The sequence below is a fragment of the Phacochoerus africanus genome, chromosome 6 (genome assembly GCF_016906955.1).
Source record: "Phacochoerus africanus isolate WHEZ1 chromosome 6, ROS_Pafr_v1, whole genome shotgun sequence".
NCBI lineage: Eukaryota > Metazoa > Chordata > Mammalia > Artiodactyla > Suidae > Phacochoerus > Phacochoerus africanus.
Genome location: NC_062549.1, coordinates 130,462,599 through 130,485,255, shown reverse-complemented (window position 1 = coordinate 130,485,255; position 22,657 = coordinate 130,462,599). Strand labels below are relative to the sequence as shown.

The window sequence follows — 22,657 nt, the reverse complement described above, 5'->3', positions numbered from 1 at the left end:
AGCCTAAAGCCAGAGGCATAAGAAGCATTCAGATAATCCTTAGATTATCTTTAGATAAACTTTACTCCTTACTGCCACTCATCTCGACGTTCAAAAATGATTGTTTCCAGGGTTTCCACGGAAAGTTTCTCAGAAACGAAAGTCATGTGTGTCCCCATTCTTTTCTCATTATTGATATTCCTCTCATCTTTTGACTAAACTTTTACGATTTTATTGAAAACGCCTCTTGGAAAAGGGTGCACTATTTTGTTTCATCTTCTCTTAAGGTATCCACCTCCACTGAACATCATACCACACTCAACAGAAAATTGACCCTTCGGTCAGTCCAACCGAGCTTTGTCCTCCCTTTTCCCTCCCTGATGAATGACCTCAGTCTTTATTAATTCATTTATTTTAAGGCCACACCCACGGCATACAGAAGTTCCCAGGCTAGGGGCTGTGTGTGCGACCTACACCACAGCTCACAGCAACGCCGGATCCTTAACCCCCTGAGCGAGGCCAGGGATCGAACACGCATCCTCATGGTTCCTAGTCGGGTTCGTTAACCACGGAGCCACGAAGGGAACTCCATGGGTCATTAAATTCTTTTGAAAAAATATCCTTTTTTTTTTTTTTGAGTTTATGAGCTAAAAGGCATTTAAAATTCCAAAGAGAACAACAAAACGAAATACACATGCGCTGTTGCTATAAACGGCACCAAAGACGTGTCCAACACAGGATTGTTCCTGGAAAATCATGAAGCAGACGAGATCTGTGTGTATCGCTTCTCCACGTCTTGTTTTGAGCCCTCTTTTCATCTCTACTCTGCCCATCACCACCTGTCATGCTCTCTCACCACTGCCTCAGATTCCTGGCCGCGCTGTTCTGCAGCATGGGCGGGCCTTTCGTTTAGTTCTGTGCTCTCCTCCCCACCAACTTCAGGGTTCTTACTTAGGCAACTAGGTTAGCTGACTGGAAAAAATCCATGTAACCTTACTAATAACCGTTAATGACTTTCCTAGATAAAGTGAATTTGATAAAAATTCTTAGGAAGATAACCACACTTTTTTGGCACTTGTTACTTGGCTTCTCTTTGGGTCCAGTCCTGGTGAGTCCTCTAAAAACTGAAAACTATCAGGAACCAAGAAAGGCAACAATATAAGCCCAAGAGGTGAGGATGAGGGCGTGGCTCACAGCAACCTGCACTGAGAGCTTAGTGGACTACGTTCCTGCTAGTAACAGCACCTGAGCAGAGACCCCAGCCAGTGGTTCTGCCCACATGCGGAGCTTAGCTGCTGGCCCTGTCTGGCCAGGGAGCTTGGTTCCAGTTTTGCATGATGTGGGTCCCCAGCCAAGCGGTCATACCTGATGCTGAGCCTGTTATATGACCCCATCTGGGAAGGGAAGTACATCTGTAGCCCTATTCAACAGCTAAGCATAGACTCCCATCCTGTGACCAGAAAGTCTGGCCACAGAACTCAGGCAGCTGGGGAGTCCATACTACACCCTTGCTTAGGCAGGGAGCCAAGCTAGCTGCCTGCCCAACTGCTGAGCGCAGCCTCTGGCCCCTCATGACTAGGGAACCTCACCAGTGACCCAGGGCAGCCTGAGAGCTCAGTCTAAGGCACTTCCGGGCTGTGCAGCTCAGACTTTTACCTACATCCCTGTCCACTTATTAAGCATGGCCTGTAACCTCATTCAGGCAAGGCAATCCCACCCTATTATGAAACACTGTCTACGAGATGAGCTGGAGGCCCCACTGGACCAGAAAGCCTGGCAAGCTCCATGGAAGAGCACGGCCAGTGCCCTTACTGATCACAAAGCACAGCCTGCAACTCTGCCCAAACCTGGGGCACAGCCGGCAGCTCCATTCAACTGTTTAGCCATGTTTGTAGCTCCATCTGAATATGGAGTTCAGTCAAGGCCATATCCAGCTAGAGAGCATAACACGAGGCCTTGTCCAATTGCAGAGTCGAACGACTGGTCCTGTCCTCCCAAGGAGCACAGCCTGAGACCATACCATACCCAAAGTTAGCTACAGAACCCGGTCTATAGCCCCACCCAACCGTGAAACCCAGCCAGCGCGCCTACCCAACCAGGGTGCCTATTTCGGTTGGCAGCTGGCCAACCAAACTGAGGAGACCAGCCAGTGGCAACCCTCTCCTTGCCTCAGAACATAGGGAGGTACCTCATGAAACTGGAGATCCCAGCAGTAAGCTGGGCCTGCCCCAAATGCTCCAAGCTAACCCATCCAGCTTCCTAAGCAAAGCAGTCTGGTGAAGTTCTTTCCTTGCCTAAACAAACCCGTAAATTCTCGAAGAGGAGATCGCTTACTGAAACGTGCAAATACCAGCGCAAGGATACTGTGATCATAAATAATCAGACAAACATGACAACACCAAAGGAAACGAATAAGGCTTCAATAACTGACATTAAAGAAATGGAAATCTATGAACTGTCTTAAAAAATCCAGATTAATCCTCCTAAAGAAATTAAATGAATTTCAAGAACACACTGAAAACTAAATGAAATTAGGAAAACAATATATGAACAAGATGAGACGTTCAACAAGGAAAGAGAAACTATGAGAATAAACAAGGAAAAAACCCCTAGAGATAAATAATACAATGACTGAAGAATTCGATAGAATTTCAACAACAGATTTGATCAAGTAGAAGAATCAGTGAACTCAGATAAACCATTTGGAATTATTCCAAGGGGCAAAAAAAAAAAAAAAAAAGGATGAATGAGGATGAAGAAAAGACTACGATAGGCATGAGGCAGCATCAAATTTAACAACACTGTGGGGCCACCAGGAGAAGAAAGGAGAAAAGAGGAGAGATAGTCTTTAAAGATATAACGGCTGAAAACATTTCGCACTTGGGGAGAGAAATGGACTTCCAGAGTTTTGAGGCCCAAAGGACCCCAAATAGATTGAGCCCAAACAGAGTTGTTACCTTATTCAGTCAACCCTCAGTATTTGCGGCTTCACATCCAGAGTCCACCAATCATTGACCAAAAACATTCACAAAATCCAGAAAGCTCCAAAAAGCAAACCTCGAGTCTTCCATGCACTGACAGTGGTTCACTTGGCATTTACATTGTATTTACAAGCGTTTATGCAGCAGTTACATCGTATGAGGTACGAAAAGTAACCGAGAGGTCGTTTAAAGACTGGGGAACGTGAGTAGGTTAGTCAGACGCAGATACTATGCCGTTTCACCTGACGGAGTTAAGCCTCTGCAGACTGGGTGCCGCGGGAGTCCTGGAACGAATCCCCCATGGATACTGAGGGATGACGTTAAGGATGCTAAAATTACAAAAGTGTTGTCAAAGGCCAAAAACAAAGAGAGAATTTTAAAAGTAGCAAGAGAAAAGCAAGTTATCACGAAAGTCCTAATAATACTAAAAGTTGATTTCTCGGCAGAAATTTTGCAGGCCAGGAAGAGAATGGAATAATATCTCCAAAATGTTGAAAGAAAAAACCCCTGTTAACCGAGAACACTATACCCAGAAAAGCTGTCTTTCAGGAATGAAGGAGTGACAGAGACCTTCCCAAACAAGCAAAAGCTGAAGGCTTGTTACCACTAAACCTGTCTTACAAAAAATGCTAAAGGGCACTCTCTGAAGCTGCCACAAAACAATGCAACAGTCTGAAACATATAAACGTGTGACACTCCCCAGGGGGTTCCCGTAAATGTATATTCAAATCCGGATTCTTCAATACTGTAATGGTGATACATAGATCACTTTTACAATTCCAGTTTAAAAGTGATTAAAAAGTGTGTTAAAAATAACCCTAACTACATTAAATTCTTACAGGTAAACAATACAAAAGATCACATTGTAACATCGATCCAAAAGGTGAGGGAGGAAGAGGTAAAAGCACAAAGTTGTTCTGTGATGGCAAAGTTAAGCTGTCACCAGCTTAAAACAGGATGTTATAATTATCGCGTGTTTTATACGACCCACAAAGGAAAAACATGTTGCAGATATACAAGATTATGATCAAGGATTCCAGGCAGAGTGCGGCAAAAAGCGATAAAATCATCCAGGAACAGCAACAGAGGACCCACTGAAGTAATGGTTTAAAAAACAACCGGTAAACAACAAACAAAATAGCAATTGAAAGTCTTTATTTATCAATAATTACTTAATTGTAAATGGATGAAATTCTCCAACCAAAAGACACAGAAAGTGTGAAAGGATTTTTAAAAAGAGACCCAACTGTATGCTGCTTACGAGAGGTTCACTTAAGTTTTAAGGACGAAGACTGAGAGGAAAGGGATGGGAAAAGATATTTCAACCAAATAGTAACCAAAAGAAAGCAAGAAAAGCTACACTTATATCAGACAAAATAGATTTTAAGCTGAAAACAATCACAAGAGACAAGGAAGATCATTAAATAATGACAAAAGGGTCAATTAATTACAGATAATAGTTGTAAATACTTATATACCAAACACTGGGGGGTACTTAATATATAAACCGAATAGTAACAGCAATAAAAGGAGAAATAAATGGAATACTGTCATGTTAGGGACTTTAACATCCTACTCTCTGAAACGGCTACATCATCTGGACAGAGGATTAATAAGCAAGCAGAGGCTGAACAATACCACAGGCCGAACAGACCTACGAGACCCAGGAAGGACGTTCCACCCAGCAGGAGGACACGCGTCCTTCTCACGTCCACGCAGAACATGTTTGTAGACAGATCGTATGTAAGGCCACATTATAAGTCCAAACAAATTCAGGACGGCAGAAATTACATCAAGTATCTTTTCCATCTGCAACGGCAGGAAACTAGAAATCAAGAACAGCAGCGAAAAGCTGTGAAACTCACAAATACATGGAAATTAAATAATATTCCCAAATAACCAATGACGAAAGAAGAAATCAAAAGAAAAATTACAAAAAACCTTGAGACAAATGAAAATGAAAATACAACATACCAAGGTTTACGGGATGCAGCAAAAATGGCTCTAAGAGGGAAATTTATAGTGATGAACTCCACACTATTACACAGAGAAAGATCTCAAACAAGCAACCTACCGGTCCACTTCAAGGAAATGGAAAAAGAAGAATAAGATAAGGCCACAGCTCGCAGAAGGAAGGAAATAATGAAGATTAAAGCAGAAATAAATGAAAGAGGGAACAGCAAATTATAGAAAGGATTAACAAAACTGAGTTAGCCTTATAAAATGATAAACAAAATTGACAAATCTTTAGCTAAACTCACTGAGAAAGAGGATTCAAATAAAGTCAGAAATAAAAGAGAAGACATAAAGGAAACCACTGAAAGAAAAAGGGTCATAAGAGATTGCTGTATGTAATTATTTGGCAGCAAATTAGAAACCTAGATGAAAAGGGAAAATTCCAAGAAACATACTATCTGCCGAGACTGAATCGTGAGGAAATAGAGTCTGACTAGATCAATACTGAGTAAGGAGACTGAAAAATAGCTCAACAAGAAAAGCCCAGGACCAGAGGGTTTCACTGATGAATCGTATCGAACGTTTAAAGAATTACTACTAAATGTTCTCAAATTCTTCCCAATGCTGAGGAAGGAATACACTTGAAGTCATTTTACAAGACCAGCATTGCTCTCTTACCAAGCCAGATAAGGGCACTACAAGAAAAGAGAACTGCAGGGCAATATCCCTGACAAATACAGATGCAAAAATTCTCAACAAAACACTAGCAAACTAAATTCAGCAGCCTATTAAAAGGAACATACACTCTGATTTGGTGGGATTTATTCCAGGCTGCAAGGGTGACTCAAAATCTGCAAACCAGTCAATGGGATGCAACACAGGCACAGCATTAAAAAAAAACACACACACACACTGATCATCTTGAAGATGCAGGAAGGAATACATCTCAAAGAATAAAAGCCGTCTGTGAAAAATCCACAGCTAACGTCACTCAACAGTGAAAGGCCGAGTTTCTCCTCTGAGATCAGGAACTCAGCAGAGACGCCGGCTCTCAGCCCTCCTACTCAGCAGAGAACTGGAAGTCCTAGCTCGAGAAACTGGGCAAGAGCAAGAGATCAAAGGCACCCCCGCCGGCAAGGGAGGAAAAGGGCTCTGCAGACGGCACGACCTTAACACACAGGAGACGCAAACTGGACCACGGTTAGAATTAATAAGTGACTTCAGGAGTTCCCGTCGTGGCGCAGTGGTTAATGAACCCGACTAGGAACCATGAGGTTGCGGGTTCGGTCCCTGCCCTTGCTCAGTGGGTTAACGATCCGGAGTTGCCGTGAGCTGTGGTGTAGGTTGCAGACGCGGCTCGGATCCCGCATTGCTGTGGCTCTGGCGTAGGCTGGTGGTTGCAGCTCTGATTCGACCCCTAACCTGGGAATCTCCATATGCCGTGGGAGCGGCCCAAGAAATGGCAACAACAACAACAACAAAAAAGACAAAAGCCAAAAAACAAAACAAAACAAAACAAAAAAAAGTGACTTCAGTAAAGCTGCAGGATACAAAACGAACCTCAGAACTCGGTCATATCTCTATGTACTAACAACAAATTATCTGAAAAGGAAATAAAGAAAATAATGCCATTTGCAATTTTAATGCATTAAAAACAATAAAATACTGAGAATAAATACAAGCAAGGAAGTGAAATATCTGTACCCTGAAAACTACAACACCCTGATGAAAGAAACTGAAGAAAATACAAATAAATGGAAAAATGGCCTACGTTCAGAGACAGGAGAAAGTAACACTGTTAAAGCGTCCACACTATATCCAGAGCCATCTACAGATCCCATACAATCCCTACCAAGATTCCAAGGGCATTTCTCACAGAAATAGAAACAAGCAATCCTAAAATCTGCACGGAACCATAAAAGACCCTGAATAGCTAAAACAATCTTGAAAAAGAAGAGTCAGAGGCGTTACACTTCCTAATTTCAAACTGTATTAATACAAAACTATATTAACCGAAATATTATGGTGCTGGCATTAAAAGAGACATATAGACCAAGAGAACCGAATTAAGAGCCCAGAAATAAACCCAGGCCTACAGGGTCAACTAATATTTGAAAAAATGTGATCTCGTGTGTGTGTGTGTGTGTGTGTGTGTGTGTGTGTGTATCTGTGATTATACATATATATGGTCACATTTTATATACACACATACATAAAAATTCAGATCACACACTATATATGCAGTTGTTAAATATACAATGGACTCTCATTCAGTCATAAAAAGAAGGCACATCTGCCATTTGAAACAACACGGATGGGAGTTCCCATCATGGCGCAGCGGAAACGAATCTGACTAGCATCGTGAGGACGTAGGTTTGATCCCTGGCCTCCCCCAGTGGGTTAAGGATCCAGTGTTGCCGTGAGCTGTGGTGTAGGTCGCAGAAGTGTCTCGGATTCCGCATTGCTGTGGCTGTGGTGTAGGCAGTGGCTACGGCTCTGATTGAGCCTTTAGCCTGGGAACGTCCATATGCTGTGGGTGTGGCCCTAAGAAAGGCAAAAAAAAACCAAAAAACAAAACAAAAAAAAACCCTTGAAACAACATGGATGGACCTAGAAAGCACTATGCTGTGAAATAAGTCAGAGACTGTGTATCATCTAAAAACATCGGCAGAATTCACAGAAATAGAGGAGACTGGCATTGCGAGGGTGGGAGATGGGAGGTGGCCAAGGCGGCCAAGGGCACAGCCTCCCAGTTACCAGATGCAGGAGTCCTGGACGAAGAAGGCCTAAGGCACAGCACGGCGACCAGCTGACTGCGCGCTGGCTGCTAAGAGGGTAACCCTTAGGACTCCTCACCACACACGCACAAGGGAACTAGGCGAGGGGGTGGATGTGTTAACGACACTCAGTCTGTAATCACTTAGCAACGTGTGTGTATCACACCAACGTGGCACGTGCCTTACACTTAATAATATGTCACAGCTCAATAAAGCGAGAGAAGCAAAGAAGGAGCTCAGTGGCTGTGTGACACATGAGAAAACGTTTCCCCTGGATTTTAGGAATGCTGACAGTCAGTCCCTGGTCTGTCTCTCACTCGAGCCACACCTTCAAATTCCCAGTGGACACACGAGGGGGTCAAGAATGTACATGTGTGTGTGTGCGTGTGTGTGGAGAACCGAATCCGCAGCACTCACCGCGGGGCCCGGTGGCCCTGGTCCGCCCGAGGGCCCCACGCTCCCTGGCAGGCCCGTCTCGCCGGTTTCTCCATCCTCTCCAGGCAGTCCCCTTCCTCCTGGGCTCCCCTGAAACCCAGGACACAATTTTAAGAACGGGGAAGCAGTGAAATAATGAGACCACAAAATAAGCAGATTTTTGTTGTCACATAAAGAGCTATATGTGATATTTTAATCACAACATTAAAAGCATAATTTACCTTCAATCCATCTTTTCCTTGGAGGCCTTCTTCCCCAGGAGCTCCTGGTTCACCCTATTCAGTAGCAGAAACACTAAGCTTTATTATTTTGCTAAATCATTTATCTGTAGTGTTTCCCCTGGCGTCTACACACCTGGCAGGTCTATGTACAAAGACTCCTGCTTCTACTTTATTTCTAAGGCGTATTTGACAGCATAGCAAACACGATTTATTGCCTGGAAGAACTCCGAAAATGATTTAAAGAGTCACAGCCTGTAAATTCCAATATAAGACGGTCCTAGAATGCTAATAACGTCCAGATAATTAAAGGAAATATACGTTCATTTGGTAGCTTGGGAAATGTATACAGCTATACCTAATGTTCCTCAGTTCAAAGCTTTAAACACCGAATCTGCTAAGATTACGGTATCTTTGCCATTCCCAGTGCACATGGATGGACCCAGCTGAACGCAGTCACGCATTCTCCCTCACAGCGAGAGGCCGCTCTCCAGCCCGGGGTGTCTTCCAGATGCAGAGCTGGCAGAAGTGAGAGAGCCACGTGCTATGAAGCTATTAACGAAGTCCTGGCTCTCCTGCCCTGGACCCATTTACAGGTACGTTATCAGGGCATCTTCACAGCTGCCCCACTGCCCCACCACTGACACTTCCATTGCCCTGACCTCAGACTGCCTTCTCCTCTGAAAAAAAAAAGGGAAAACGAACAAGAAAGAAATCAGATGCAAAATATATCTCCCAAGTTTGCATTTTAGTAAACAAATGTCTTAAAATTATCTTGGGGAAAAAACTTACCGCAGCTTAAATCAACCACTGCCTACACGAGAATAAATTTTGTAAGCTATCTCATTACAACTGTCTACAGTTATTTCCTTGAATCTTGTTAACTTTGCATGACTCTAGTTTTCAGCTATTTTCCTAAACACAGAATAGGCTTCAATGTTTTATCTGCCTTGTTAGGTCAGGAACGATCAGGAGACATGATCGCTAGTATTTGCGAATTTCCTCGTCATACTAACATTAGTGACAGTCGCAGTAACGCCACACACTTGGCAAGGATTCTGCAGAGTACACTTGATTATGAGAAAAGGATGTACAAGTTAGGGCTCTCAATGCTACTAAATTACAGGGTGAACAGGGTTTAGCATGCAGCTTTCGAGAAATCATGAAATAAAAATAAACGTTTTCCATAATGCACCAGAAAAGTTTATTATGCAATCTTTGAAGTGTGGGCTGGGTTTGGAGTCTCTAAACCAGGTGGCCAGAGCATTCACACGTCTCCAGCAGGCACGTACCCGTAACCCTGGCTCCCCAGAAACTCCAACACCGCCTGCAGGTCCAGCATCTCCCTGAAGAAACAAAGGGAAAGATCAAACTCTTTTCTGCCAAAACTACGTCTTCAATAGTTAGGAGGGTTTATCGTGAAGATAGGGATTCCAAAACACTATTTTTTTTTCACTTTTCTTCAGATTTTTATTTATAATATTTTGCTTTTCCATTTTTATTCGCTCCATATATGTGTGTGTATATACATACATATGTCTGTATTTACACAAACAGTACTTTTTCTGACTCATCTAAGAGTTTTTATCCGCTGTCCTTCACCTGCTTCCTAGACGCCGGGTATTTGCTAAAACACGGCAAACACGGGGCAGTCCATGAGTTGAGGCCGTTCCTGTTTAGGACGTTACCTTTGCACCCGGATCGCCCTGCACACCGGCTTCTCCGTCCACGCCGGAAGGTCCCTAGAAGAGATGATTGGACGCGGTGTTTGCACCAACTCCTTCGCCCGCAGCAAGGCAACCGCGACCTCTCGAGAAGATGGAAGTACTCTTCAACCCGAGGGTGGGAAATCTACGTCCAGGAAAAGATTTCCGCTGCCCCTTTTTAACCTTCAGGGCATACGACCAGGTAACTTCCAGGGCCTTGGAATAGTTCTAATGCCAAAGCAACGTCACCAGAAATCAGGGCTTTTTGGATCAGTTCCTTCTAATCCTTCCGCTCGCCCTTTAATCCGGGTCAAGGACAAACTACTTCCTGTTCGCTCTTCTCATTTACACCCTCCTGCTCCTACTCTTCTCTGGGGTTTTTCTTTTGTTTCTTTTTTTGTCCTTCTGTCTTTTCTAGGGCCGCACCTGCGGCATATGGAGGTTCCCAGGCTAGGGGTCTAATTGGAGCTGTAGCCACCGGCCTGCACCAGAGGCACAGCAACGCGGGATCCGAGCCGCTTCTGCGACTTACACTACAGCTCACGGCAACGCCGGATCCTTAACCCACTGAGTGAGGCCAGGGATGGAACCCGAATCATGGTTCCTGGTCAGATTCGTTTCCACTGCGCCACAACGGGAACGCCCATTCTCTGTGGCTTTTATTTCTGCTTCTTCCTACCCATTTTTGATGATCCTTCTGGAATATGCTTCCTGAACAAATTCTATTTTCTTTATTAGTTTTATAAAATCTATCACATAAAGAAGATGCAAATTTTAAGAGATTTGCCCCTCTTTCATGGGTGAGTCCAGATGGTAAGTTCTTGGTTCTCTTCATCTTGAAAACACATCACTTCTTGCAAGCTCTGGCTATTTATAAGGCTGGAGCTCCTATAATTGCTGTTGCATGTTGGTTTTTCTTTTCCCTCCTAGAGATGTGAGCATACTACGCATGCCTCTCCCTTCCTCTCTCTCCTCTCACCGTGAGTATGCGTGTATGTGTGTAGTGTATCTGCACTCACATACACAGTTATAAACCCGTTCCTCTGCACTGCATAATCCCGTTTTGGAGTACAGGGATAGTTTAAAGCATTAACCTACAATCCCACTTGATCTAAAGTTTCCTGTTTGCATCCTATGTCTTTCAGGGATTCCTCAGTAGTTCTGCTCTATGGGTGATAATTTTCCTTTATTAAGGAAGATTATGGCGTTATAGTATTTTAAATGAGAAGTTCAGTTTTCCGTTTTGACGTAACTTTCACAACATATATTCACGTGGCTTTTTTTCAAAATGAAAGCTATTCATGCACAGCAGCACAGAGAGACTTATACTGAAAAGCCCCAGCCCCGCTCCTCAGAGGTAACTGCTTTATGAAATACGTTTTGATTTTCGTTCTCCTAATGGTTATTTCCGTAACCAAGAAATCTACCTTTCCTGCTTGATGTACTGTCATGCTAAAGTTTGCGTTTCCTATACTCCGTCCATTTTTACCATTATGTCACCAACTATTTAATGGTTACATTACTTACAAATTTCTGCGGTTACCTTCGCGCCTCTGCTGTCACAGAGGCGGTGTGGTCCAGCACGACGACGAAGCACTAGGAGGCGAGACTGCCTGGGTCTCCGCTCTGCCCCGCAAAGTACAGACTTGAACATCCTAAGACTAAAACTCTCTCTCGGGACTGCTTCGCGTCAAAACTGCCTTTCGCCCTGAGACCTCGTCTGGCCCCCGTCTCCCCCGACCTGTGAGCTCCCCTGGGCTTCCCTGATTCTTAGGACACATCCAAGAGCTCATCCTCTGATCCCCGAGGCACGTCTCCCCTCCGGCCGTCCGGATCGGCGCTTTCAACCGCCTTCTCCGTGTCGACGCCCAGTCGACCATCACTGGGAAACGGCACACCCGTGCAGAGGGCGTCGCTGCCCGCCGAGAGGCCCAGTGACTAAGAGGAGGGCTGCAGAGGGACACGCCGCCTGGACTTCTCGGGGCCCTGCCACCACCGCCCTCCGTGCTCCGGACCAAGCTCCTCAGCCAGGCCCGGCCTCGGCTGCCTCACCAGCAGAGTGCGGATGAGAAGGGCACGCACCTCCCAGGGCACGGGGGAGCCCAAAGACCCGGCGAGACGCCCAGAAAGGCCTCTGCGATCGTCGCCTCTCACTAACAGCACCGCCAGGAATGTGACGCGAATCCGGCTCCCACTTCAGCCCGACTTTCGGGAGGCGCGACATCTGCTTTGGCGACGTCCTTGGTCGCGTCCCCTCCCCGCTGCCCTCGGCTCCTGGCCTAAACCAGCAGAACCTCCTCAACGGATCAGCTCAACTCCTCCACATCACAACAGGAGTCTTGCCTCCTACTCTGTTCAGAAAACTTTCAGGTTACGAGGTGGGGCTTCTCTCAGCTGCCTCTCGGCCCAGAGCACGCGGCGCAGCAAAGGTCAGCAGCACTGGCTGTTGAATCCGGTGTGGATCCAAAGCCAAGGTCTGCCACCTGTTAGCCATTCACCTTATGGCCTTAATCTCAGTAACATCCTTCCTCTCTGGGCTCAGGAAGGGTGTCGGCATCCACGCTGCTGTAGCTGGAAATCCGGAAACACCCGCTGGCCTCTCCTTCCCCTTTGCTTCCCACATCCCCCCAGTACACAGGCTCGGACAGTTTACGCCACAAGCACCTCTCGAGTCCACCCTGCTTACTGCCCCGACCTCTCGGCTCGGACTCCACCGTTCCTTGCCTGGCGAAGGCATACATGCCTGCACTCTGCCTTCTCAGCTACGTCCCCATGAGGCTGCCAAAGTGACCTTCTGAATATACAAATCTGACTTAACCACTGCCCTGTGTCTGCCTCGCAATGACTGCCTATAGGCCGTTAGAGAAAAAGTTAAAGCTTCGTAACAGTCTACAAGAGTTTTCCTCTGATCTAACCATTCCTCTTGAATTTCATCTATTATCAGTCTGGTTTTGACTCCAAGCATCAAAGAATCTACGTGCCTCGTGTCTGTATGTTGCTACTCATATGGTCCCTCGTCCTGGAATTGTCTTATCCGCTTCCCTCTTTTCACGTGGCTGCCCCTACTCATTCCTGAAAACTCGAGACCCTCCCCCCAGCTTCACACAGACAGGTCTTTTCCTCCTTATCCAGGTAAGGTTGGTACCCACTGCTTTCTCCTTATAATGCCCTGTGAATACCATCCCTGGGTCTAACTGATGGAAATAAAATGATCCTTTGTAGGATTATTTTCTGGAGTAGATTAGAAACTGCTAGAGGAGGAAGGGGTTCTATGTCAGCCATCCTTGTGTTCCCAGGGGACACGGTGCACAGCAAGAAAACACGGAATTTCAAGCAGGTCAACAGACCTGGAGCACACGGAGGGAGGAGAATTTTTACTGCAGGGTGATTGAACAGGTCTGCAGAGGTTGGAACGTGAAACACTAATGTAAAAGCTGGCATTTTATGAAAGGCTATGAGAGTCACTCGAAACCTTCAAGGACAGCGATGACATGGCAACAAAAGCTAAGGAGGAACGGCAGCTGGAGGAGACACGGAGCAAGAGCCGATGGCCGGAGCACCGGCAGCAACGCGTGAAGAAAAAAGGCAGAGTTGAGACACTGGTGGGAGTTTTCTCAAAGGGCAAAGACGGCTGACTGGACAGGACGAAGGAGGAAGAGGAGTCGAGAGGGACGCTCGGGTTGGGGTTACTGGCCATCATGGGTATCTTTCAGTGAGATCAGAACAAAAAGAGGAAGAACGGGGGAAAGGGATGGATTTGGTTCAGATATTGTGAATCTGAGATGCTTGTAGGATATCTAGGAACGTACATAAAAGACGACAGGAACTCAGCACCTGGAACTGGAGAGAGGCCTGAGCCAGAGCTACCAGAGTCCTGCTGGTAACTGAAGTCGCTGTGAGAATATGACTGGGGGCTAAGGCAGAGCACGGATGGGGTCACACCGGGACCAAGAAGTCCAATTAGAAGGGACAGAGCAGAATCACGAGAGGGGAGTTTCACAGAAGCCAAAGGACAGGAGACTGTGACTTTCTGAGGCTCAAGTTAACAGACAAAAGCAATGAAGTAATTGGGTTTTATAATTACAACAAATACGGTTTATTATTCTAACATACACCCTCAATAAGAGTCATTTTCCGATGCTCTTCTACAACGAAGGGAATGGCTGTCAAAGTCAAATCAGTGAAGGGCAAGTTTTATTCACTTTTTGTTCTGTCATTTAAACAAACTGTTAAGAGAACTTTGCATTAAATTAGGTTCGTACAACATTCAAACCTGCTTTTAATGGAGACTTAGGTTTTATTTTCTGAATACGAAACACTATAAAGTTACTCTTCAAAATATAGATCTAGTATATCAACTTTACCTTAGAGGAGTCCTAGAAAAAGCAGTGAGTGTTGATGAACTAACAAGAAAGAGCCACAAGAAAGACTACCTCAGCACCCGCCTCTCCAGGTGGTCCCGCATCACCTTGCAGTCCTCGAGGGCCCTGTGTTAAAACACAATTTAAGGTCTAAGAATTAAAATTTACTCCATGTTGCAACTGACATATGCATATAAGTATCTCATATGTAATATAATATATAATACATTTATCAATGTATTACTTTACTTTTTATATAAACAAAACTAAATCTTTAGTTGACTCACCTTTTTTGTTAATACTAGTAAGTTTTGTTTGGATTCAAAAGAAAAAGAAGGGAAAGGAAGGGCAGTGCCTTCATTCGTTCAATCCCTAACTCATTCATTTATTCAATAAACATTGAGCACCTAACAATTACAAAATATTGTGCTAAGGGCTTTCAAAGTTATCTTATTAAATAAGTACAATTACATACTTGCTTAACATTCCTGAAAAATACATAACAAACAAAACAGCATTTTTGAAGCAGCAAACATATGGTCTCTAATGAAATAAAAATATGCTAGAGTTTGCCTGATGTCATCCTTTATCAAGCAGTGAATCCAGCTGAACAATTGCTCTGTTTTACACAAACAGATATGACAGGGGCCACTCGGGATGGTCACGAAGCTGCAGCAAGATGCACAGGGGACCCTTACGGAGGCCTTTTCCCGGTCACGCTGAAAAGTAGGATTGTAAGTAAACGAACACCGGATAATGAGCTTACCGCCTCAGCATCACTTGCTAAACCTAAAGGATCTCTGTGTGTGAAGTTTTTAACTGCCTAGAATTATTTTAGATGGATTAGCTTTTATGCAGCCACTACAATTTAGTGCCGTTTGCCCAGCCCTCCAAAGAGGCTGTTCGTGCTTTCTGGTCTTTCTCAAAAGACAGTACAAACAGGTGTTGTTTTTAGATTCAGAAAATAACAAGATACTTATAATTCTATGAGATTACACTCCATCACAGTTTTGTGAGCCCCTCACTTTTAAAAATGTATGAATGGGGAGAAAAACTGTGAGTTGTTACAGACGTTCATTTTTAAACAGTTGAAAAGTATGGAAAGTACCAAAAAACCCCACCCGCCCCAGATTAAGTACATCCTACCATACGGCGATACCACTGTAAACGCGCCTGCAGGTTGCTCTTAGCTGTGGGAGCACACTTATAAATAACTTTACATCCGCTTTATGTTGAAGAGTCTCTTCTAAGTGTAAGTATTTCGCTATGGGACTGTGAGTATTTCACAGCCCAACTGCTCAACAGCTGCAGAAGCTTATGTTCCATCCAACAGTCACAGTACCAGCACTCGACCGTTTCCTTAATGCTGGGCAGTTGCGTGGTTTTTTATTCTTTACAGTAAAATCGCTCTACAGGATTTCTTGTACGTATGTTAGACCTGCAAGTGAATATTAAGGTCTGTGCGTGAAATGAAACTGCCAAACAGCTGAGATAAATGTCTGAGAGACAGAATTATAAGGGGTGCAGGTGTCACATGCGTTGTTCACACCCAACAGCACAGCCATTAAAGGGACTAAGGGGTCACCAGCGCACTTCAGTTACGGCTTTTGAACACTATGCGTAATATTCGAAAATGCAGAGATGACCTTCAGATTTACCCTGTTATAAATACACTGAAAGAAACGTCTTTGTGCAGAAGTCTCGTGTGTTTTCTGCGACCCGGCCCTGGAACACAGTCCGAAATGCGTTATTTGGTCATAAAGTCAGGTCAATTTCCAAAAAGGCTTTAATAGTTAAACATTCCACAAGCAATGTATAACATCAGAACCTATTTCATTGAATTCATGCCAGCACAGGCTATTTTTTAAATTCTTCGTTAATTTGACGGATGATCTGACGTCTTAAAATGTGTCACGTTTGACTACTAGTGAGGCTGGATACAGCTTCCGTCTCTGGTTCATCTGCTGTCTGTAATATCCTACATGTTGCTTGATCAAGTGCTTTGCCCGTGGATTTTGGGAGTCATTTTTTAAAAACAGTCGAGTTCTTCACGTATTACAGACATGAACTTTTTCTGTCCTATTTTACTGTTAAGATCCATCCAGTCTGTGGCTTGTAATTTTATTTTTAAAATATAATATTAAAGATAACTTTTGCTCCATTAATATGATTACTGTAGAATATCGGGAAATACATAAAAGTAACAGTGGCCCCAAAAAAACATTTAACCCATTTAATATTTAGTGTACCTCTTTACATTTTTCAGCATTAAAAAAAAATGGGACAGAGAAGTTTAAAATTTGTATGAAGTTATGTCTGTCAGGCTTTTATGACTTTTCCCATCATGCTTAAGTTTAAAACATTTACTCCCATTCATCATGGTTCCATCTACTCTTTTATTACTTCTGGTTTTAAAATATTTACCTGAATAGATATGCTATGAATGCTGAGGTGTGTAACGAATAATCATTGTTTTCAGGTACAGCGCGAGGAAAACAAACCCTTTTAACCAAACAGCAGCACTTCCCACCTCTCCCTTCATGCTGTCGTGAATGCACCTGACTAGAGGTTCCTCGAAGATACCAGGCTGCTTGTCGGTTCTGTGCCTTCCTGGTGCTGCCCCGCTCGGAGGAGTGCTAGCCTGCCCTCTTCACCTGGCTACTCTGACTCAGCCGAGGTGCAGACCCAGTGTCGCTTCCTCGATGAAGTCTTCTGGGAAACCCAGGTTGGGCTGAGTGTATCTCCTTTGTGCTTACTGAGGACCGAAAACTAGTCTCCATTCCAGCCTTTACCCTGATATGTTGAAGTGATTTGTTACCGTATTGCCCGTACCTCTCCCAACTGTATGTGCTTCATGGCTTAATAACAAGCCCTTCAGCATCCGGCGAGTCCTTAATATGCGGTGAGCTCTCGACAGGTATCTGTCGGACGTATGTGAAAGGGTCAGCCAGTTGTTCCCGCATCATTTAAAATTTGTGTCTTCCCTGCTGATACGTAATACTGTCCCCAGCAATATTAAATTATTTTATACACTCGGTTATGGAAAAGCTATCTTTTTTTGTTCAACACATCCGTATGTCTAGACTTGGATCAATGCTACAGGATATAATTATTCTATATTATTTCTCTGAAAATTAAGCAGCACTAGTCCTTCTCTTCTTAAAGTGGTAAGGTATTTAGCCTGCTCATTTTTATAAGTCATCCTTGCAAAAATTAAATCCCATACCCAATTTATAAGGGGAATTTTGAATGGGATTAGATTAAATCTAATACATTAATCTAAAAAGGGGCATGATGCTGCATCATGTGCCAAGAGTATGTTTAGCTTTGGGAGAACCTGCCTTTGGGAGAACCAGTCTTCTGTTTAGATAATAATTTGCCTTTCTACTTGCCAGTTTCTATGTCTGACATAGACATTTTTGAAATTTTCTTCACGTGTCTCATCTAATTTTCATTAATGTTATTCTGAATTATTTATTTGGTTTTGTTTCTATTTTGAGTAAGATCTTTCTCCTGTTATATTTTTTGTTATTACTTACATAGAGGAAACGGACTTTTTTTTAAAAAAACTGTTTGTTATATAGCTTGCCGTTATATTTCATTCAGCAGTTGAAAAAATAGAATTAAGTCTTTGGTTTTATTTATTTTTTTCTCTAAATAACAATGCTTTCATTTCCTTATGTGATCATTTGTATCATATCCCACTATACTAGCTAACACTCCTAAAATAATGTTAGAGAACCCAGGGCCAGTTGGTGATCTGATCTTGTGGTTCCCACGCTAGCATCAGTGTTTCAGCATTTCCCAGTAGGCTGAATGCGGACACACGAAGACACAGCTCCGTGTTACAGAAGTATGCTGGCCTTACTGTAATAATTTAGTTATATTTTAGTTAACAGACTTTATTTCTTACAGAAGTTTTAGATTGACAGAAAAACTGAGCAAGTACGGAGACTTTCCCCACACTCCCCGTTTCCCCCGTATTAACATCCTGCACTGGTGTGGTACACATTTACAGCTGATGAACCGGTACCGACCCTTGACTGCTAACTAAAGCCCATCGTTTACCCAGGGCTCCCTCTGTGTTACACAGTCCTGGGTTCTGAGAAATACGTAAGATCCTGTATTTACTTTTACCTATCACACAAAATACTTTCACTGCCCTAAAACGCTCCGGTCCTTCACTGATTCATCCCTTGTCCCCGTTCCCCAGCCCCTGGCAACCGCTGCTCTTCTTCGCTCGCTCTGTAGTTCTGTCTTTTCCCGAATATCATGGAGTTGGAGTCAGTGGTATGTAGACATTTCAGATGGGCTTCTTCTCACTTAGTAGGAGGTGTTTAAAGGCTCCTCTGTGTCTTTTTGTGGCCTAATAGCGCCTTCGTCTCTATTGCTGAATAATATTCCACCGTATGGATGAGCCAGTTTGTGGATCCACTTACCTTTTGAAAGACATTATTGCTTGCTTCTGATTTCTAGCAGCTACGAATAAAGCGGCCATCAGCATTCACGCGTAGGCTCTGTACGGACATACTGTTCACACTCACTTCAGCAGACAGCAAGGGGCTGATGCTGCATCATGTGCCAAGAGTACGTTTAGCTTTGGGAGAGCCTGCCCACGTGGGGTCTAAAGTTGCTTTCCACCAGCAACGAACGAGAACGTCCACCCCTCCGTACCTGTTAGCCTTTGTACTGTTGGTGTTTGGGATGTTAGCCTCTCTTACGGGCGTGCCATGGACTGTCATTTGTTTTACTTTGCAATTCTCTAATGACATATGATGTTGAGCATATCTTAATATGTTTCCTTGCCCTCTGTATGTCTTCAATAGCGTGGCGTTTGTGCAAATCTTTCAGCCATTTTTAAACTGGACTGTTTGTTTTCTTATTGTTAATTTTAAGAGTTCTTTCTATATTTTGTACACAAGTCCTTCAACAGACATGCGTTTTTGCTAATATTTTCTCCCCACGTTTTTGATAATATTTTCTCACATTCTCTGAACATGTCACAGAGTTGAAGTTTTTTTTTAAAATTTTAATGAAGTCCAACCTACCAAAATTTTCATTCACGGATCATGCTTTTGTTGCTGTATCTGAAAACTCACTGCCAAATCCAGTCATTAAAAATTTCTCCTCTGTTATCTTCTAGGAATTTCACAGTTACGCATTTACGTTTAGATAGAAGATTCACTTTGCGTTAATTTTTGTTAAAAATGTAAAAGTTTTGTCTAAATCCATTTTTTTTGCCAGCTGTTCTAGCATTTGTTAAAGAGACGATCCACTGAATTGCCTTTGCGCCTTTGTCAAAGATCAGTTGACTATACCGTGGAGTTCTCCTTCGGAGCTTCCCCGTGCATCTATTCTTAGGTCAATACTACGTCTTGATTGCTGCTGCTTCATCAGACATCTTCAGTCTGGTAGGGCAGTCCTCTGACTTCACCCTTCAATATCTGCCTGGCTAGTCTTGTTTTCTTGCTTTTCCACATGAACTTGGTATCTGTTGTCAACATACAAAGTAACTCGCTAGGATTCTGACTGGAATTGCATTAAATCTATACATCAAGTTGTGAGGAACTGACATCCTAAAAATATTGTCTTCCTGTCCATAAACATGGAATGTCTCTCCATTTATTTAGGTCGTCTTTGATTAGAGTTTTGCCATTTTCCTCATATAGATCTTATATATATATCTTAGATTTATGCCTCTTTCTTTTTTAATGCTAATGTGTTTCTTTTGTTTTGTCACACCCACAGCATGCAGAAATTCCCAGGCCAGGAACTGCATCCATGCCACAACAGTGACAGCACCAGATCCTTAACACACCAGGCCACCAGGGAGCTCCGATGGTACCGTGTCTTAAATTTCAGATTCCAATTGCTTATTGTTGGTATATAGGAAAGCAACAGGTAATTGCTGTTGTTTTGTTGTTGCTGCTGTTGTTGTGAGTTCTTTGAGGTTTTCTTCACAGACAAGCACGTCGTCTGCAAACAAAGACAATTTTATAGCTTTTTTTCCCAGTCATTTCTTTTTCTTGTCTTATGGCATTAGTTAGGACTTTCAGCCAATGCTGAAAGAGTTTTAAAGAGAAGGGACATCTTTGTTTCTCTCTTCTTAGGGGGAAGCCACTTAGCTTTTCACCATTAAGTATTATGTTAGTGCTAAGGTTTTAAAAATACATTCTTCATGAAGCTGAGGAAGTTCTCTTTTATTCCTAGTTTGATAAGAGTTTGCTTATTGATCATGGATGGATATTGGATTTGGTCAAACTATTTCTCTGCATCTACTTTACATAGTTTCTTTTTCAGTCTGTTGAGGTAATGGATTACATTCATTGATTTTTGAAAGTTGGACCAGCCTCACATACCTGGGGTAAATATTAGTTGGTTATGACATTCAATTATTTGTACATATTAGTGGATTCAATTTGTCAGTATTTTTTGAAGATACTGGAATACATGTTCATGAGAGATACTGGCCTGTAGTTTTCTTGTAATAGCTTTGTCTGGTTTTGGTATTGGGTAACACTGGCCTCACAGAATGAGTTAGGAAGTGTTTCTTCTATTTTCTGGAATAGACTAGAAAATGGGTATCACTTTGTTCCTTAAATCTTTCATAGAATTCACCACTAAGACCATCTGGGCCCAGTGCTTTCTCTTTCAGAGGGTTATTAATTATTAACTCAATCTCTTTCATCAATATAGGTCTAGTAGGATTATAAATTTTTCCTTGTGTGAGTTGTAGTAGATCATGTCTTTCAAGAAACCAGTCCACTTCATTTAGGTTATCACATTTGTGAGCACAGAGTTATTCACAGTATTCTTTCATTACTTTTTAATGTCCATGGGATTAGTAGCGAAAGCTCCCTCTTTCATTCATAATACCAGTTAATTTGTGTCTTCTCTTTTTTTTCTTGGTGAGCCTGGCTAGGGTTTGACCAATTTTATTCATCTTCCTAAAGAGTAAGTTTTTTGTGTCATTGATTTTTCTCTATTGTTTCTGTATTTTTAATTTAAATGACTTATGCTGATTTTTTATCATTTATTTTTTTCTTCTCATTTTGTTTTTGGTTTTCTCTTCTTTTTCTGGTTTCCTAAGGTGGGAGCTTAGATTACTGATTTTAGAGCTTTCTTCTTTTCTGGTATATATGCATTCAATACTATAAATTTCCTTCTAAGCACTGCTTTCACTGGATCCCACAAAGTTTGATAAGCTGTATTTCCATTTTCATTTAGTTCAAGATATTCTTAAAATTTCTCTGGAGAATCCCTCTTTGATCCAGTGTTATTCAGAACTATGTTGCTTAATCTCTAAATATTTTGAGATTTTCCAGTTATGTTTCTCTTACAGATTTCTAGTTTAATTTCTTTATGGACTGAGAGCATATTTTGTACGATATCTCTTGCTTGAAGTTTGTTAAAGCGTGTTTTATGACCCAGAACGTAGTTTTTCTTGGGAATATCCCAGGTGAGCTTGAGAAGAATGAGTATTCTGTTGTCACTGGAATAAGGAGTCTATAAATGTCAATTAGATCCAGCTTCCTGACGGTGATGTTCAGTTCATTTATAATCTTACTGATTATGTGCTTTCTAGATCTCTCGTTACTGACGGATGAGTGCTGAAGTCTCCAGCTGAAACAGCAAACTCGTCTCCTCGTCCTTGGAGTTCTGTCAGTTTTTGTCCCACTTACTTTGATGCTCTGTTGTTCGGTGCATATATTAAGCATTAGTATGTCTTCTTGGAGAATTGATACTTTTTTTTTGAAAGTTTAGAATTAAGTTTTACTTAACGTGAAATTAGGAGTTAAGCCTGGGAGACAGTTACTCAGCCTGAGGAACAGCTCAGAGGTGGTGAGGGAGGAACTAGAATATACAGGAGTTTTTGCAAAAAAAAAAGGGGGGGGAGCAGCAAGCAGGAACAAAAGAGTCCTGGGCTCCCATAAATCATTCCTTTGATGTGCCTACCCACTGTCTGGGCCAGTATCCTGAGTCTGCATGGCTTGCAGGACTCACTGGCTCTCACCCGGGGAGGTGGGCGCATTTACACATGACCGTGACAGTCTCCATCCTTAACCACGGAAGGGCTGAAATACCTCCCACGGAGGAAAAGGGGGACATCAGGATGTGATAAAGGTGAGGAGTGCATGCAGCACACAGGCATTTTACAGAAGCTGCTGCTGGTCTCCTGAAAGTTTCTTCAGTCACAAGGAGCAGCAGCATCACGAAGGATTTTAGCGTTTTTCTAGACATGAG

The 22,657-nt window shown here is 42.9% G+C and overlaps 1 protein-coding gene across 2 annotated transcripts in view; it reads right to left on the bottom strand.

Annotated features, from left to right (window-relative positions):
• The window catches only part of COL24A1 (collagen type XXIV alpha 1 chain), a 321,301-nt gene that overhangs the window by 93,554 nt on the left and 205,090 nt on the right, over positions 1-22,657 (bottom strand). For both annotated transcript variants that reach the window (XM_047785408.1, XM_047785409.1), the window contains exons 34-38: positions 14,486-14,539; positions 10,035-10,088; positions 9,639-9,692; positions 8,350-8,403; positions 8,111-8,218 (exon numbers count right to left, since the gene is read on the bottom strand). In XM_047785408.1, coding sequence (XP_047641364.1) covers positions 8,111-8,218; positions 8,350-8,403; positions 9,639-9,692; positions 10,035-10,088; positions 14,486-14,539 — 324 coding nt within the window. The remainder of the gene's footprint in view (positions 1-8,110; positions 8,219-8,349; positions 8,404-9,638; positions 9,693-10,034; positions 10,089-14,485; positions 14,540-22,657) is intronic.